Raw genomic sequence first — 16,369 nt, 5'->3', positions numbered from 1 at the left:
TCTTCACGGACACCTACCTCTCCTAAATATCTTGAGTTTTCAATTATCTATGTATCCAAATATGAGTTTCATGTATCCAGAGGATAGGTATCTATTCCTTAAGAAGTAACTGGCTTCAAATTCATCAAAAATGTCTATACAGGAGTTCCCGTCGTGGCGCAGTGGTTAACGAATCCGACGAGGAACCATGAGGTTGCGGGTTCGATCCCTGCCCTTGCTCAGTGGGTTAACGATCTGGCGTTGGCGTGAGCTGTGGTGTAGGTTGCAGACACGGCTCAGATCCTGCGTTGGTGTGGCTCTGGCGTAGGCTGGTGGCTAATGGCTCCGACTGGACCCCTAGCCTGGGAACCTCCATATGCCACGGGAGCGACCCAAGAAATAGCAAAAAAAAAAAAAAAAAAAAAGTCTATACATTGTTGTGAGACCACAATATATTAATTCTGAATAAATAATTACACAATTAACCCAACCATCCCCAAATTAGTGTCACACATTAATTCAGGCAGTAGATAATGGTGGTAATAAAACAAAGTGTCAGAGGGGAAATTTATTCTTTTAATTTAAGCTGAGGGGAGAAAGAAATGAAATACGTGGATTAAGACTCCCACCATCAATGCAGGTAGCAGGACTCTTGCTGATTGTGACTAAGAATGTTTATAAATACACACCCCCACCCCATATTGTAACATTCACCACTAGGATGATTAAACAGTTTGTATCACTTGCAACTCCTACTTCTAACTAAGCTACCATACCAACCTGTCAGATAAATATGTCCTCATGAAGCAAATGACTAAACATAGCTCACTGGGTCAAAAATCACCTTAAAATGAAAGTACAGCCAGTAGTCTGAAACACAGTTGTTAGATTACCCTTCTAAGAGTCAGTTCTTTAAATAGTTTCTTCAAAGCAGGTCTTTAAAACCACAAATCTCCTTTCAGGTTTTTCTCTGTGTTGAACTTCGGTCAAATCTGGCTGAAAACCCAGGGTTATTTTGCTTCTACCCACCCTTTGAGAAGAAGTAAGCTCCTGCCTCAAGCCTTGACTAACTGCAATTTCCTCTTTGCTAAGTACTCCTTCAGACACCCCTTCACTCCTGTATTTCCTTCAGGTCTTTACTGAAACATTACCTTCCAGTGAGACCCTTGCTACCCTGGGAACTCTCATAGATGAACATAATACCCCCAACAAATTCTTCCTCTATCCCTGCTTTATTGCTACTCCTTAGCACTTAACATACTGACAAATTTCAGCAACAGTAACTTAACACTCCTACCTTCCTCTCAGGAGTATAGAAACCATTTTTTTTTTGGAAAGGAAGTCAAGTTAGAGTTTGCTTTGGGGGTTAGATATAGTGGTCAAGCTTTTTCTCCTTCTATTTCTAAATCACTTTTAGACATTTTTGGGGCTTCCTCAAGACATAAACTTCTCATAGGTCATTACTTATAAAAAATGATACACATTTCCCCTGTAGTTCAGGTGTCTCACACCGGTAAGTGCTTAACTTTCTGAAGGCCATACTAACTATTCCGTGGGCTATTTTGTTCACAATGTCAATAAATAAATTTGTTATTTCTGAATTGGTTTAAGAGTTGCCAAACAAAATAATTATGTTGCAGTTTCAAATGTCATTAAGTATTAACATTCCAAAAAAAACCAGGAACTATTTGAGCAGCTATTCAAATATCCTAAAACATTTTTAAGTACAATGTATGCAGCATCATTAAAATAATATAGTTTTTACAGAGAACACTTACTAAGTTTCGTGGGAAGTGTTCCTTTGCCATCCGCCTTTAAGCAGAACCTGACATGAAAACTGTAGAAAAATAAAAAATAAATACAAATCCCATAATCTGCTCTAAACATTTTTTTAAATATCATCCAAATGTCACATTTCTAATACTTAGTTTACATTGTGAAGTCTTATATCTTTCTCTCCGTCATATTATTCTTTTTTTTTTTTTTTGGTCTGTGTCCATGGCATAAGATCCCAGGCCAGGGATCACACCCATACCCCAGCAGTGACAATGCTGGATCCTTAACCGACTGTGGCACAAGGGAACTTACATCCTATTATTCTTAAAACATGAAACTATAGAGAATAATCTAATTCATCCTTCAATAATTTAGGTACATTTCCTTACATAATATCTTAATGAGAAAAAAGAAAAAAGAATTTTCTAACTTCCTCTCAAGTTTATAGAATCTGTTGATGAATCTAAATAAGGGAAACAACAGTCCAGATTTAAAATAAATGTCTCATTTATTAAAAAGCCCCACAAAGCTTCCCATTAATTAGCAAGCTCCAGCAGAACAGTATTTTTCACAATTTATTAACAGGTCATGGTGTCAGTTTAAAGGGTTGTGTCCAGCGTCTTAAAAAAATACATAGAACTTACTTAAGTATAGAGGGTAAGATTTCACGAAACTTCTGTTTTAATTATATACATGTGTTAACAGGATTATGGTACAAAATGTATTCCATCCTATGTGTCATAATCAAAACATACAAAAGCTACTGCTCTAGTTAGTGTATTCAAAGCCTCCACATTGTTACTATAATCATAAGTATATTATCAGCAACTTTACCAGGACACAAAGGGTGAGTACAGGGAAGAAAGGCAGTAAAACTCAGAACCAAAATCTTGAGAACAAATTCATTGGCAATTAATGAAAATGAAGACCAAATATTACTGAATTTTTAATATAATCCAATGAAAGAAGCAAAAAATTGTTATGTATGCTTATTTATTTAATATATATTTTATTATAAATACAATTTTGAAAGCTGGTTTTTAAAAATTTTTCAATGATTTTTTTCCATTATGCTGTTTACAGTGTTCTGTCAATTTCTACTGTATAGCAATGTGATCCAGTCACACACACACACACACACACACACATTCTTTTTCTCACATTATCCTCCATCATGTCCCACCATAAGTGACTAGATATAGTTCCCTGTGCTATAGAGCAGAAAGGTGGTATTTAATAACTATAATAAATAATCCAAAAACAAAATCAGGAAAAATATCTTTTCATTAGCTCTTTTGTAGTAAAATATTCCCAGCTTCCAATCATTTTACCTTCATCTCTAAGTCCTCTGATTTTTCTGTGTGAGCAGGGAACTGAACAATGTTTCCCTAAGTGAGATAATCAGGGGGAGTTTCATAGTATATGGGTCAAGATTTTTCATTATTAAATTTGTATTGATTTTGACATGTATGAGAAAGATACTAGTTTCTCCATTTTATGTGTCTTAAAGTAAATCATGAGTCAATTTAAAGAAAAAATCTTAAGGGGTTATAAATGCAGGCAGAATGAAAATTGTAGCAAAAATCATACAATATAGCAAAAAGTTAACATACAAATAATGGAGATGAGAGAATTCAGACAAACTTATTTTTTTAAATTACATTATTCTTTAGAAACGAGTAAAGGAATAAGCAGAAGACCAATATATTAATATTTTTTCATACAAGCTGGTCACAGATATTAAATCTGAAAAAGATCATAGTTTTAAAAAATTGAAATGTTCACAGATTTAGAATTAAATGAGTTCTGAAATCTTACTAGCTTTTTTCTTTTTGAATATATATTCACCAAGCATGCATCATATTTTAAAAATTAGTTTTACACTAGTTTTTAGCATATTTCTGGAGCCTTCTACATATCTTCTTTGCAACATTATTTCTATAATCCAATCTATGATACAAAAAAGAGTACACCCATAGAAACTGCTTTAGCAATATTTCAGTCCCCCATCTTCATTTTCAAATGTCTTAATAATGACTGAACCAATAATCACAATAATAACTATTACATACAAAACAAACATCCTTACCAGGAAACTTTGAGATCTGTCCCAGGCAGTGGGCAGGTTTTATTGTCTTGATTTAAAATACTAGGGTACACTTCAAGGCCAGCATTTACAGTGATAACTGGTCTGGCCCTGGTTAAAAAAGAAAGAAAGAAAGAGACTACTTAAAATGTTATATTGATCTAAGCATTTTTGGTTCACATTAACTGCATATACAGTTTGATGCACACTGAAGTAGTATTTATAACAGCAAAAAGAATAGAAACAACCCAAACACAGAACAACCAAACATCCAGGTTTGCCCAGGACTGTCCTGATCTTAGCAGTGAAAGTCTCACATCCTGGCAAATTCCTCAGTTCCAGACAAAGGACAATGGCCACAACCTCATGTGAATGCAGCCCGTTCAAGCAGGATAGTTAAACCAGTCGTGGGTCATCTACTTAATGGAGTACAATACAGCGGGGGAAATGAGTGCTGTAAATCCAGCATGTAAAGTGTCAACGTGGTGTGTGACTTCTAGGATATAGACAAGGCAGAATTTCAGTATAAGAAAAAAAACACCATGTACAAAGGATGCGATACACACACACAATTTTTTAGTACACAGACTAGTTCTCAAAGCATATACTAGTAAACTAGTAACTGATGTGAGGAGAAGTATTCTTTTTATTGTATGCCCTTTTTATATTTGTTTGAATTTTAACAGCAATTTTTAAAACTGAAAAAATAAATTAAGTAATTTTCCAAAGTTCAGGTGCCAGGTTTCCACTCTGTGCAAAAATACGGCAGGCTCAGGTCAGTGTGTCTGCCTCAATCATGATAAGTCCTGGAATCTGTGGACACAAGCTGCCCCAAGAGGCACAATCAAGTTGCCCTACCATAACCTCCACTACACGGTAGCAGTATTAGCTTTCCTGCCATGTATCAGCACAACCCACAGAAGTGTAAATATCTTAATCTATTTGGGATGCTAGATGATATTGTAAGGTATGAGGAATTGATGTAATGTAGAGAATTACTGGGAACATGATTAAGCTGGGAAATACAGACATGTGGGTTTATACATATTGCTGTAATAAAAATATTCATTCTAGAAGTCATTACATACTGACTTGTAGTCACAGAATGCTATGGCACAAACACCAAGTTAATTTCTCGTCTCATAGCAGAAAATGTCAACTCCTATCATATAATCTAAAACACAAGAGAACATGTTTGAACATAATTTAAAGAATAGAAAAAATTCAGAATGCTTTTCTAAATTAAAAATCTACAAGATTTTGTACTTTGGGATCGTCTTGGATCACCACCACTTGCCTGCAGCAAATACTGAATAGAAAGAAATTTTAATCATTACTTCATGAAAGTTAAATTCAAACTGAAATTTTTTACTGAAATTCAAACACTGGTACTTAACTGTAAACTTTCATATAATTCACAATATTCCTACATTATAAGATATGGAAATGTTTACCTGTATAACACAGCTCTATCTACACCAAAAGCTCCCACAATTAAGTCTTAAAAGAGAGAAGAAAAAAAATTAATATTTTTTAATTCTCATATCATTTTATAAAACATTCAATGCATATAATAAAGATTTAGACATAGTCTCAAAACTATTCTTCATTAAGTGGTTTTAAGAGAAAGTCGAAAAGGTTAAAATGTGTGTGAAAACTCCAAATACACTACTCTCAATGGTAAACACTCATCATAAAACTAATTTTTTCCATCCATCCAGGTAGATAAGAATCTTTCTAATGGATATCTAGTAAAAAACCAGCAACACTAAGGAAGCGTAAACCACCCAAACACACATATCCCCAAAGGAAAAAGCTTTATAGATACCAGTGGATTTTGCAATTTCATTGTAAAATTTCTCTTTTTTTTCACTGTATTTATTTTGCTTCAGAAACAAAATTTAAAAAGCACAATATGTATACAATTGACCCTTGAACAACACAGGTTGCAACTGCATGAGTCTACTTATAAGTGGATTTTTTTCACTGAATATAGCATCACACAACCTGAGGTTAGCGAATCCACAGATGTGGAACTATGGATACAAAAGCGCTGACTGTAAAGTTAGTTATACATGGATTTTTGACTGTGTAGAGGGTCAACATCCTTAATCTTCACACTGTCCAAGGATCAACTGTACTTAGAATCTCTAGAATGACAGCAGACAGCATCCAAATGAAGAACAGAATGCCTTAGTTTTTACATGCAGGCATAGCACTGGTTCACAATTAGGAAAAAATGAAAACAGAATTCTATCTCGTCGTATACCCAAGCTAATTTGACAAAGCCCTTTCTAAATGGACAAGTATTGAGAAACCACAAAGTTAGGAAGACATAGAAAATAAGAAGTTCTTTATGCCCAAAAAGAAAATGTGATAAAACTGAGAAATACACATGAGTTAAAAAGTGCCTCAATATCTAAGGCACTGCCAAAAATTAAAAAAATTTAAAAAAAAGAAGGAAAAAAAAAGAAAAATATTCCAATAGAAATGGAAAAAAAGGTGTTTGAATTCCTGTTGTGGCTCAGTGGGTTACAAACCAGAAACCAGACAAGTATCGATGAGGATACATGTTGAATCCCTGGCCTCATTCAGTGTGTTAAGGATCTGGCACTGCCATGAGCTGTGGTGTAGGTCGCAGACGCAGCTCAGATCCGTGTGGCTGTGGCACAGGCTAGCAGCTGCAGCTGCAGCTATGATTCAACCCCTAGCCCAGAAACTTCAATCTACCACAGGTGAGGCCCTAAAAATTGAAAGGAAAAAAAAAAAGATATAAAATAGAAATTCACTAAAGTAAATATACATATGCAAATAAACAAAAATGCTTATTACTTTCACTAATAATCCAAAACTGTAAATTAAAACAAAATGACATTTTCTACCTATCGTAGAGTTTAAAGTTATTTTAAAGGAAATAAAAGATGATGGAGGTTCCCTGGTAGCTCAGTGGGTTAAGGATCCAGTGTTGTCACTGCTGTGGCTCTGGTTACAGCTATGGCATGGGTTTAACCCCTGGCCCAGGAATTTCCACATGCTATGAGTATGGTCAAAAAATGAATAAATAAATAAAGAGAGAGAAATAAAAGATGACACCTAGTGTGAGCACAATATGGGAAAACGATCACTCATTTGCCGCTGGTAAGTACTTTAAAAACTTGCAAAATCTTTCTGAGGGAGTGAGATTATAATCTGACAATGTGTATCAAGAGCCTTTTTTAAAAAAGTACATCTCTTTGATATTGCAATGCTAGAATTTTGTCCTAAGGAAATAACCAGAGGTATGCACCAGAATTATATACAAGGATATATTGGAGTTCCTGTTGTGGCTCAGTGGAAACGAACCCAATTAGTATCCATGAGGACATGGGTTCAATACTTGGCTTCACTCAGTGGGTCAAGGATCCGGCGCTGCCATGAGCTATGGTGTAGGTCGCAGACTCGGCTCAGATTTGGCATTGCTGTGGCTGTGGGTGGCAGCTGTAGCTCCAATTAGACCCCTAGCCTGGGAACTTCCATATGCCATGGCTGTGGCCCTAAAAAGCAAAAAAAAAAAAGAAAAAAAAGAAAAAAAAAGAAATATATGCAAGGATATAAATGCCCCAAAATAAATAAGATATGACAAAGATATCTGATAGAATGGAAAACACAAATTCATGCTTCAGAAGAATAATTAGTAACCTGAGGAACTATTTGATACTTTAAGTGAATAAAATATGCTATTAACAGTACGTAAAGCATAATTCTATTTTGTTAAAGAATGTATGTCAATATGCTGGAAAAAAGAAAGCATATTGAAAGATATGCTTTGCTTATTTTCTAAAAGTTGTATAATAAATATATTATACTTGTAACAAAAAACATTTCCTAAAATAACACTAACATGGTAAGAATCAACTTTGTGTCCTATTTCTAAAAGCATTTCAAGATACTTGTACACTGAGCTCATTAACTATTTCAAAGACAAAAGTAATTAAATTTTCTATATTAAAGAATATACCCATTATGACCCTAGATCCATTAAAATATTCCAAAGTGCCTAATCATAAAAAGGCCTCACTTCCTGCACTAGCACAAACCAGTAGGCAATGTAGAGCAAATTACCTTCCTCATCCAGAAAATGGTATATAATAGGTGGAGCCAAGCCAGCTTATAATCCTTACCAGCCTTATTGGAAGAATTGCGTATGTTTTAAAAAAATCACAATGATTAGTCAACTCCATGAAAAAGATAAATCATTAAAAAACAAGAAAAGGTGGCTGACATTATAAATCCTAGACTGAGCTTTGTTTACAGCTTCTACATTTTACTCTGACATTTCATTACAGACCTCAAGACAATAAAAGAAGAAACTGAGTACGTGTTTTCTATTGGATGCTCCCAGGACACACAGCTGTCTATGCTTTGTAGCCCCTTTAGGGATGAGAACAGTGTCCTGAACATCAGCAGGGGCTTGAACAGTACTAACAGTACTTGAAATATTGAACTGAAATGATGTGTAACATAAAAAAAGAAAGCAGTAACTAACGCTACTTGCTATTAGGACTAAAAAATCTAAGAAGCTCTATGTATTTCTAGGAAAGCACCTGGATATCCATTCTTGTCTATGTCCGTGGCTCCTTTCATTGAATAGCCGAAGCTTGGTGGCATGCTCCGAGCAGCCCACTTCCCTTCAAGGATCTGAGATGGTACCGCATTCAAGCCTGTGGGTCTTCCGTTGAAAATATAAACAATTCCTTTTTTATCTTCACCCCCATATGGAGCAGCAATTGCAATATCTGAGGGGGGAGAGGGAGGAGGAGGAGAGGAAGGAGAGAGAAAAGAGGAGAGGAGAGAGAGAGGGAGGGGGGAGGAGGGCAAGGATGGAGGGAAGGAAGTCTTAGCACTCATCATTACTTCTGTGGAGAAGATTTTAACATCTACAGAACCCATGTATCATGATAAACATCGATTCAAAGGTCAGTAGGGTAGTCTCAATTCAAATGCAACAACCAAATTCAAGCAAAACTGTATGGAAATGACATTAATTTAGAGACGGATGATCTGGGTCTGACTTTGGACACATCCTAAACTTTCTGGGCCTCAAATGTCTCATCCTTAAAATAGAGGGGAGGGAACATGTCAAAATATTCATCTAAGTTTCCTTCTAGCTCTCACAATTCTAGTTAATTTAGTTCGGTATAGGTTCGGGGTTTTTTGGAGAAGTCAATCTGGCTTGGGAACTTGAAAGCTATGATTTCATCTCTATCTTGCTCAACTTATATTGAAATGAAATAAATAAAAAGTTGGGAATTCTTTAAACAAAGGTCACTATGACCTTTCCTAACTCTAGAATATATTACAGAAACTATTTCCACTTCCCTCTATCTTTGCTGGTACCACCCTAGATAAGCCCTTCTCATCCTTTGCCTGGGCCCCTAAAGCAGCCTGAGTGGCCTCCCGCTTCTTCTCTCGTCCCTACATTCCTCCTCAAAACTGCCAAATGTTAGTATCTTGTCACCTTCCTTCGTAAAATCCTTCGATTATTTCCCAAAGCATTTATAGCTTATCTGATTTGTCCATTCATCACCCCAATTCTACCCTCACTCACTCTTGCTACTTGGCCTTTTTTTTTCCTTTCTTCAACTCGCTAAGCTAGTTCCCATCTCTGGTTTTATACTTGCTATTCCCTCCATCTTAACAGCTCTTGCTCCAGAGCTTTTTTAAGCTTTGCTCCTTCTGTTTGTCTAAATCACAGCTCAAATGTTATCTTGTCAGAGAAGTCTCCCTGGCCATGCTATGAAGCAATGCCCTTTTTCTTTCTATCTAGGCATGCCCTATCACATTATCTTGCCTTTACATGTTTGAACTCACAGCCTTAATCACTCTCTGAATTTCCCCTTTATGTGATGACTCTATAGCTCCTCCACAAAACATAAATTTCACGATAGCAAGGACATGTCCATCTTGCCTATGACAGCCCTTATGTACCCCCATTCCAAATTGCTTCAATTTCTTTAACACACCCAAACTGTTTCTCCTCAATGCAGCATCTCCAGAGACATCAAAGACACTTTGGTCACTCGTCTTTTCTTTAAGACCATTATGTCCAGGAATATTTCAAACACAGTGATGACTACATTCTAGTTTTTACTTGTTCACATTAAACTTGCCCCTATTGCTGCTAAAGTCCTTAAGGGCATGGGTGGATTCTAATAATTTATCCTCTCATTTTTAGAACAGTGCTTGGCCTGAAGTAGGCACCAATTAAGCATTTGTTATTTGAAAAAAAAAAAGTGTTTAAATTATGTAAAAGTCCTTTTCCTTTTTTAGGCTTCAAAAGATAAATATAACTTCTTAATTGGTATGTTCATTAAGAAAGTTTTTTTAAATATAATTTTCCAATAGAAGATGGTTCTACTGTTGAGGGATGATTTTTAAAAATTACTTTTTCTAAACCTTTCATTATTCATACAGTCTAACCATCTTTTCTCTCTGGCTTGTATCTCTCTAGTCTAGAGAGTCCTACTTTTTCATGCAATTAACCTCTTCCTTTGATCATTTTAGTTTCTCTTTTCTGTGTGTGTGTATGTTCTTCTCTTTGCCTTTCTGGAGGAGTACTACCAAAAACTGCACATAAATATGAAACATAATTTTATTGTTTTAAGTATCCCTCTTGATGATACCTAGGGTTTTCCTGGTGGGTGCCAGTAGAAAGGGAGGAATATAGGAACAATGGCATAACAAAAGGTCAATGTTATCAGGTCTGAACAAGGAAAAGATCCGGATTATAACTAATACTTCATTATATATACATATATATATACTATAAATATATATAAACGATATATATAGTTAGATAAATACAGCTCAGATAATGTTCTCCTTAAGACATTATTATTCGCAATGTACCAAATGGGATAATAAGAACCCAGGAGAAAATCTGGGAGAACAAACTCGTCCTCTAAGTTTTCTCTAAAAGTAAAATCTTTTTGTAAAATTGGAGTAAAACTTCAATATTTTTTAGTTGTCACTGCTTATAATTGTTTTGTTCACAGATTATACTTTTTTATTTTGTCTTTTTAGGGCCACACCCACAGCATATGAAAGTTCCCAGGCTAGGGGTCAAATCAGAGCTGCAGCTGGCCTACACTACAGGTCACAGCCACGCCAGATCCTTAATCCACTGAGTGAGGCCAGGGATCGAACCTGCATCCTCATGGATGACAGTCAAGAGTCGCTTCGCTTCTACTGAGCCATGATGGGAACTCCATTTTAATAAAAATAGAGAAAGCAGGATGAGATGTTTTCTGCATGATGATATTAAAGAAACATTCTTTAATGTTCCCATCGTGGCTAAGTGCTAACCAACTTGACTAGTATCCATGAGGGTGTGGGTTCAATCCCTGGCCCTCTGCTCAGAGAGTTAAGGATAAGGCATTGCCATGAGCTACAGTATAAGTCGAAGACACAGCTCGGATCTGGCATTGCTGTGGTTGTGGTGTAGGCCGGCAGCTGTAGCTCTGATTTGACTCCTAGTATGGAAATTTCCATATGCCACGTGTGCAGCCCTAAAAAAAAAGAGAGAGAGAGAGAGAGAAAAGAAACATTCTTTAAGTGGCTGGAAAAACCTCAAAACAAGGTGACAGCCATGTCCAGGCTCTCCCAAAACACAGGAGACAGGACCAATTACAGCAAAAGAACTCAAGAGAGGACCTCAAATCTGGACCTGGTTTTCCAGGAAGTTTTTGCTATCAATAAGTAATGATTTTGTCTGTTCTATAGTATTCTTTTCAAGTTTTATGCTGAACTTTATACCAGAATTCCATTTGATTTATGTTAAATTTTCTTGGTGGTAAAAATCTTTAAGGCTATTTTAGGAAGCAGAATGTCCCCTTGAGTAGTTTTTCTTTTTTTCTTTTTTTGCTTTTTAGGGCCAAACCTGCAGCATATGGAAGTTCCCAGACCAGGGGTAGAATCAGAGCTACAGCTGACAGGCTATGCCACAGCCACAGCAACGTGTGGTCTAACCCATGTTTGCAACCTCCACCACAGCTCATGGCAACAATGGATCCTTGACACATTGAGCGAAGCTGGGGATCGAACCCGCACCCTCATGTATCTTAGTTGGGTTCGTTAACCACTGAGCCACAAAAGGAAATCCTTTTTTTTTGAGCAGTTTTCATTAACAATGAAACCTTCTAGGGTTGGAGATGACACTTTAAGCATATGACATAAAGCTACCCATAAGGCAGGAGTGGAGTCTTGAGGCCAAACAAACATTTTCCTTTTCTACTACTACTTGAGAGATTTGAGAATTGTCTGTATTTTTGAGGTTTTCATCTTAATTTATTATTTTATATTTTCAGGGGGATATCCCTATATATTGTTTTTTGTTTGTTTGTTTCTGTTCACAGCCACACCTGAAACATATGGAAGTTCCTGGGCTAGGGTTCGAAATGGAGCTCCAGCTGCCAGCCTACACCACAGCCACAGCAGTGCCAGATCCAGGCCACATCTGTAACCTATGCCACAGCTGTGGCAATACCAGATCCTTAACCCACTGAATGAGGCCAGTGATCAAACCCGCATCCTCATGGATACTAATCAGGTTCTTAACCTGCTGAGGCACAGCGGGAACGCCTATGTATTGTTGATTATATAAACCAACCAACAGTTTAACTCTCCATTCAGTGATGGCTAGAAAGGTTTTTAGCAGTATTATTTAAAAAAAAAAAAAAAAACTTTGTAATTTGTAATCTATATTTCATTATATAGTAGAAGACAACTGTGATTTTTAAAGATATCTACAGCTATTAATTAACTTATTAGGAAGTTCCCTGATGGCTCAGTGGATTAAGGATCTGGCATTGTTGAAGTTCCCGTCATGGCACAGTGGTTAACGAATCCGACTAGGAACCATGAGGTTGCGGGTTCGGTCCCTGCCCTTGCTCAGTGGGTTAAGGATCCGGCGTTGCCGTGAGCTGTGGTGTATGTAGGTTGCAGATGCGGGTCGGATCGCGCATTGCTGTGGCTCTGGCATAGGCGGAGGGCTACAGCTCTGATTCGACCCCTAGCCTGGGAACCTCCATATGCCGCGGGAGCGGCCCGAAGAAATAGCAAAAAGACAAAAAAAAAATCATTAAATGGGACTATTATAAAACTATGAGCTTATATCTTTTTACTTGTCCCCATGAAAGGAGATATAACCTCCTTCAGAATATTCTGGACAGCCACAAAAAGCTATGGCTTTAAAAATATTAATGGCTAATCATACCTTGGAGGGATGCATCAGGGTCAGCATTGCCTTGACAATGTGCCTGGGAACATTTTTTTACATTTGTATACAAATGGACAGCAGAGGGCACTGCTGCTAAGCAGGATAGAGTCAGAGAACGCCACCAGCTCACACTGGGCTCCCTGGAATGCAAGCTCCTTTCAAAAATTAGCTACTCAGACACTCCAATTTGAGGGTACGTGAACAATAACTCATGAGAATCAGTTTTTGAAAGTTTTGCTCTAGTTTTTAAGGGAAATGAGCATCCTGTGTATCATTCAAATCCTTCTTTCCAAGAAAGACTTTTGCTTGTGTGAATCTCTACAGTTGGGGTCCAGATTTTCCAGGTGGATAGTGAAAATCAGGAACCCACAGTTGCTAAAATTTGACCTTACCATTGAAGCCATCCTGGTCCAGATCTCCCAAAGGGGCTATGGCACTGCCAAACCTCGCGAAGACCTCAAACCCATTCAGCTTGGTCGTTTGGAAGTTTCCCGAAGCTTTCTGAAGAGACACTGAGACTTGTCCCACTTCCTGGAGTTTGCCGTCAGAACCACGATCCATGAAGAGAGGCGCTCCAATAAACACGTCAGCGTAACTAAAAGAACAGAAGCTTTTTCACCGAAAGCAAGATCAAATGCCATGTGACCATTAATAATCATTTTCTTTCATATTCTTTCTAAAACTCAAGTTTTCCTTTCTACACTTCTCATGCCATATCTGAAATGATCATTTCTAACTCAAACCTTCCTTCAGCTCTTTTAAGAAACTATGAGTAATTCATAAAATTACTTTTTTCTTTAATATTATAAAAGCTATTCCAATAAATTATGAACAACATAAAAGCTTTTCTAGTATTTGTGATAAGGTTGCTTCAAATTGGTTCTTTAAATAGAAGGATTAGCAGGAAGGGGACAGAGAAACGAAAGAAAAATGTTTAGTTTTAGTAAAGTGTTCATAAACATGAGAAGAAAACTGTCTCTGGAAACATTTTTTAAAACTTACTCATCCCCATTAATGTCAGTGGCAGCAACAGAAAATCCAAAATAAGCAGCCATCTGGATAATAAGATGAAAATGAAATGTTTACATTTCATCCAACTAGTTTAGACAATTAATATTTGTTGCATATTTATCAGATAGAAAGGATGAATTTTTCTCTGCATACAGTTGCTTCAATCTCAATTTCTTTTGTTTATTCTACCAACACAATGACAATCACGCAACGAGGCTTACACGTTCCTAGATTTATTGGCAAAACATAGCCCAGGTATATCACTTCAGTGTCTTCAACACTTGCCACTTAAGTCCAAGTACAATCAAGGCTCCTTCAGAGGCCCCACCTGTTATCTCTCTTCCTCAACACCACCCAAAGCATTCCAGACAGACACACTATCAGAAAGACAGAAAGTCATAGATGTTTCAATTGAACCCAAGAAGTTATAAATGATGACTATGCATAAAGACAATAAATAATAATTATTAACAGGTCATAAATGGCTCTCCCTATGTGAAACCACTACAAATCTAAAGAAAATACTATTTGGAATTGAAACAGAATGCAATACATTCTCATTTCACATCTCAATTATGTGTCAGTGGTTTTGCTTTTGAATTATACACAGTACAAATGTGCGTAGGTTTATCATGGGCTTGTTTTGGAGAATGAAAAAGAGTGTCCTTTCCCCCACCATAGGGGGCAGCTGGCCATCACAGACAAAGCAGCCTGGCTAGTAATAAATGTGAAAAAAAGAACGTTCTAAAGAGATTCCAACATGCAAAACAAAACTAGGAGAGGTGACATTAAAGATGAATGAAGGTGAAGGATGAGTTAACAAACCAAAGAAAGTAAAGCTAGCAAGCTTCCTAAATTTGATTAGCTGAGCTATCAGGAGGGAAAGAGTCAGAAGAATCCTACATTAATCTACTTTTGGTTGATACAGAGTAAATGAGGGAAAAATGAGAGGTGCAATCTGTGTTCAATCACAAGGTCAGAACATGTGTAATAAAGTGCACTGTATCTGGGGTACCACGTAGAAGTATTGACTGGAATTTAACAGAATACTATTCCTGGGCCTTAGTCTCTCAGGATGTTCAGCCTGAAACTGTAAAGAGAGGATGGCATTTACCGAGACAAGTTTTGTCCTGGGCACTATCATGAAAATGTTATCCTTTGATCCTCACCACCACCCCAGGAGGAATTGGCAGTATCCCTATTATTATACATGAGCTACCAGATTTACAGTGGTAAACACCTTGTCAAATGCAATCAGACTGAGTATGGAGAGCCCACGTCTGTCCTAATGCAAAGCCCGTGCCTCCCCCAACAAGAGCTGAGGGGGAACAGAGAAAGCATCATGGACTGTGAATGATGTAATCCAGAGGCACACATGGGCATCTGACAGGAGAAGATGCTTAAGGTGAAGAAGTCACAACAGCACAAAGGGAGAACTACTCCTGCTACAACCCTAACAGCCTGTCAACTCCAGGCCATTCGTCACAGTGCCTCAACCCTGATCACCACACACAAATGGGAAGAGGTTACTGGGAACCAGAAGGCTAGTTCCCCATCCTACCAATCTGCTCGCAAAGCCCAACAGTCTCAGCTGAACAAGAAGTGGACTTGAATGCCAGATCTGCAAACTAGGAGATGTTCTTTCTCTGCCAACCGATTAATTTTTCCTTTATCATTACAAGCATACCTTGGAGATATTGTAGGTTGAGTTCTAGACCATCGCAACAAATCAAATAGTCTGATACAATGAGTCACACAAATTTTTGGTTTTATATACATATAAAAGTTAAATTTACACTATACTATAGTCTATGAAGTATGCAATAGCATTATATCTAGAAAAAGGTACAGATTTTAATTTTAAAATACCTTATTGCTAAAAAATACTAACCATCATCTGACAACTCAGGGTTGCCACAAACCTTCGATTTGTAAAAAATGTAGAATCTGTGAGGCACAATAAAATGAAATGCAACAAAATAAGGTACGCCTGAACTCACTTATCATTTCATTGAGACACACAAAACAGGATTTTATAAAATGCCTATGATTGTACAGAATGTCTAGTACTTAAAAGTACTAGACCTTTTTAACTGAAGAATGCTCTATTTCGGTAGTCAAAAGAAGTGTACTTGTACTGTCTATAGCACCCACATACATCTGTACCATGTTTTGTTTTGCATTTAATAAAATTAAAAGGCATAGATCATTCTTTAAAAGAACTGAATATCATCAGCAATGAAAAAGGGATTTTATTTTGG

General features: G+C 37.0%; 1 protein-coding gene across 2 annotated transcripts in view; it reads right to left on the bottom strand.

Moving 5' to 3' along the window:
* Positions 1-16,369, bottom strand: part of ITGAV (integrin subunit alpha V) — a 107,800-nt gene that overhangs the window by 32,492 nt on the left and 58,939 nt on the right. For both annotated transcript variants that reach the window (XM_047773031.1, XM_047773030.1), the window contains exons 11-16: positions 14,100-14,152; positions 13,490-13,692; positions 8,425-8,616; positions 5,296-5,341; positions 3,845-3,952; positions 1,758-1,816 (exon numbers count right to left, since the gene is read on the bottom strand). In XM_047773031.1, coding sequence (XP_047628987.1) covers positions 1,758-1,816; positions 3,845-3,952; positions 5,296-5,341; positions 8,425-8,616; positions 13,490-13,692; positions 14,100-14,152 — 661 coding nt within the window. The remainder of the gene's footprint in view (positions 1-1,757; positions 1,817-3,844; positions 3,953-5,295; positions 5,342-8,424; positions 8,617-13,489; positions 13,693-14,099; positions 14,153-16,369) is intronic.

This window comes from Phacochoerus africanus, chromosome 3, assembly GCF_016906955.1.
Source record: "Phacochoerus africanus isolate WHEZ1 chromosome 3, ROS_Pafr_v1, whole genome shotgun sequence".
Lineage (NCBI taxonomy): Eukaryota > Metazoa > Chordata > Mammalia > Artiodactyla > Suidae > Phacochoerus > Phacochoerus africanus.
This window is presented reverse-complemented; position numbering and strand designations above follow the sequence as displayed.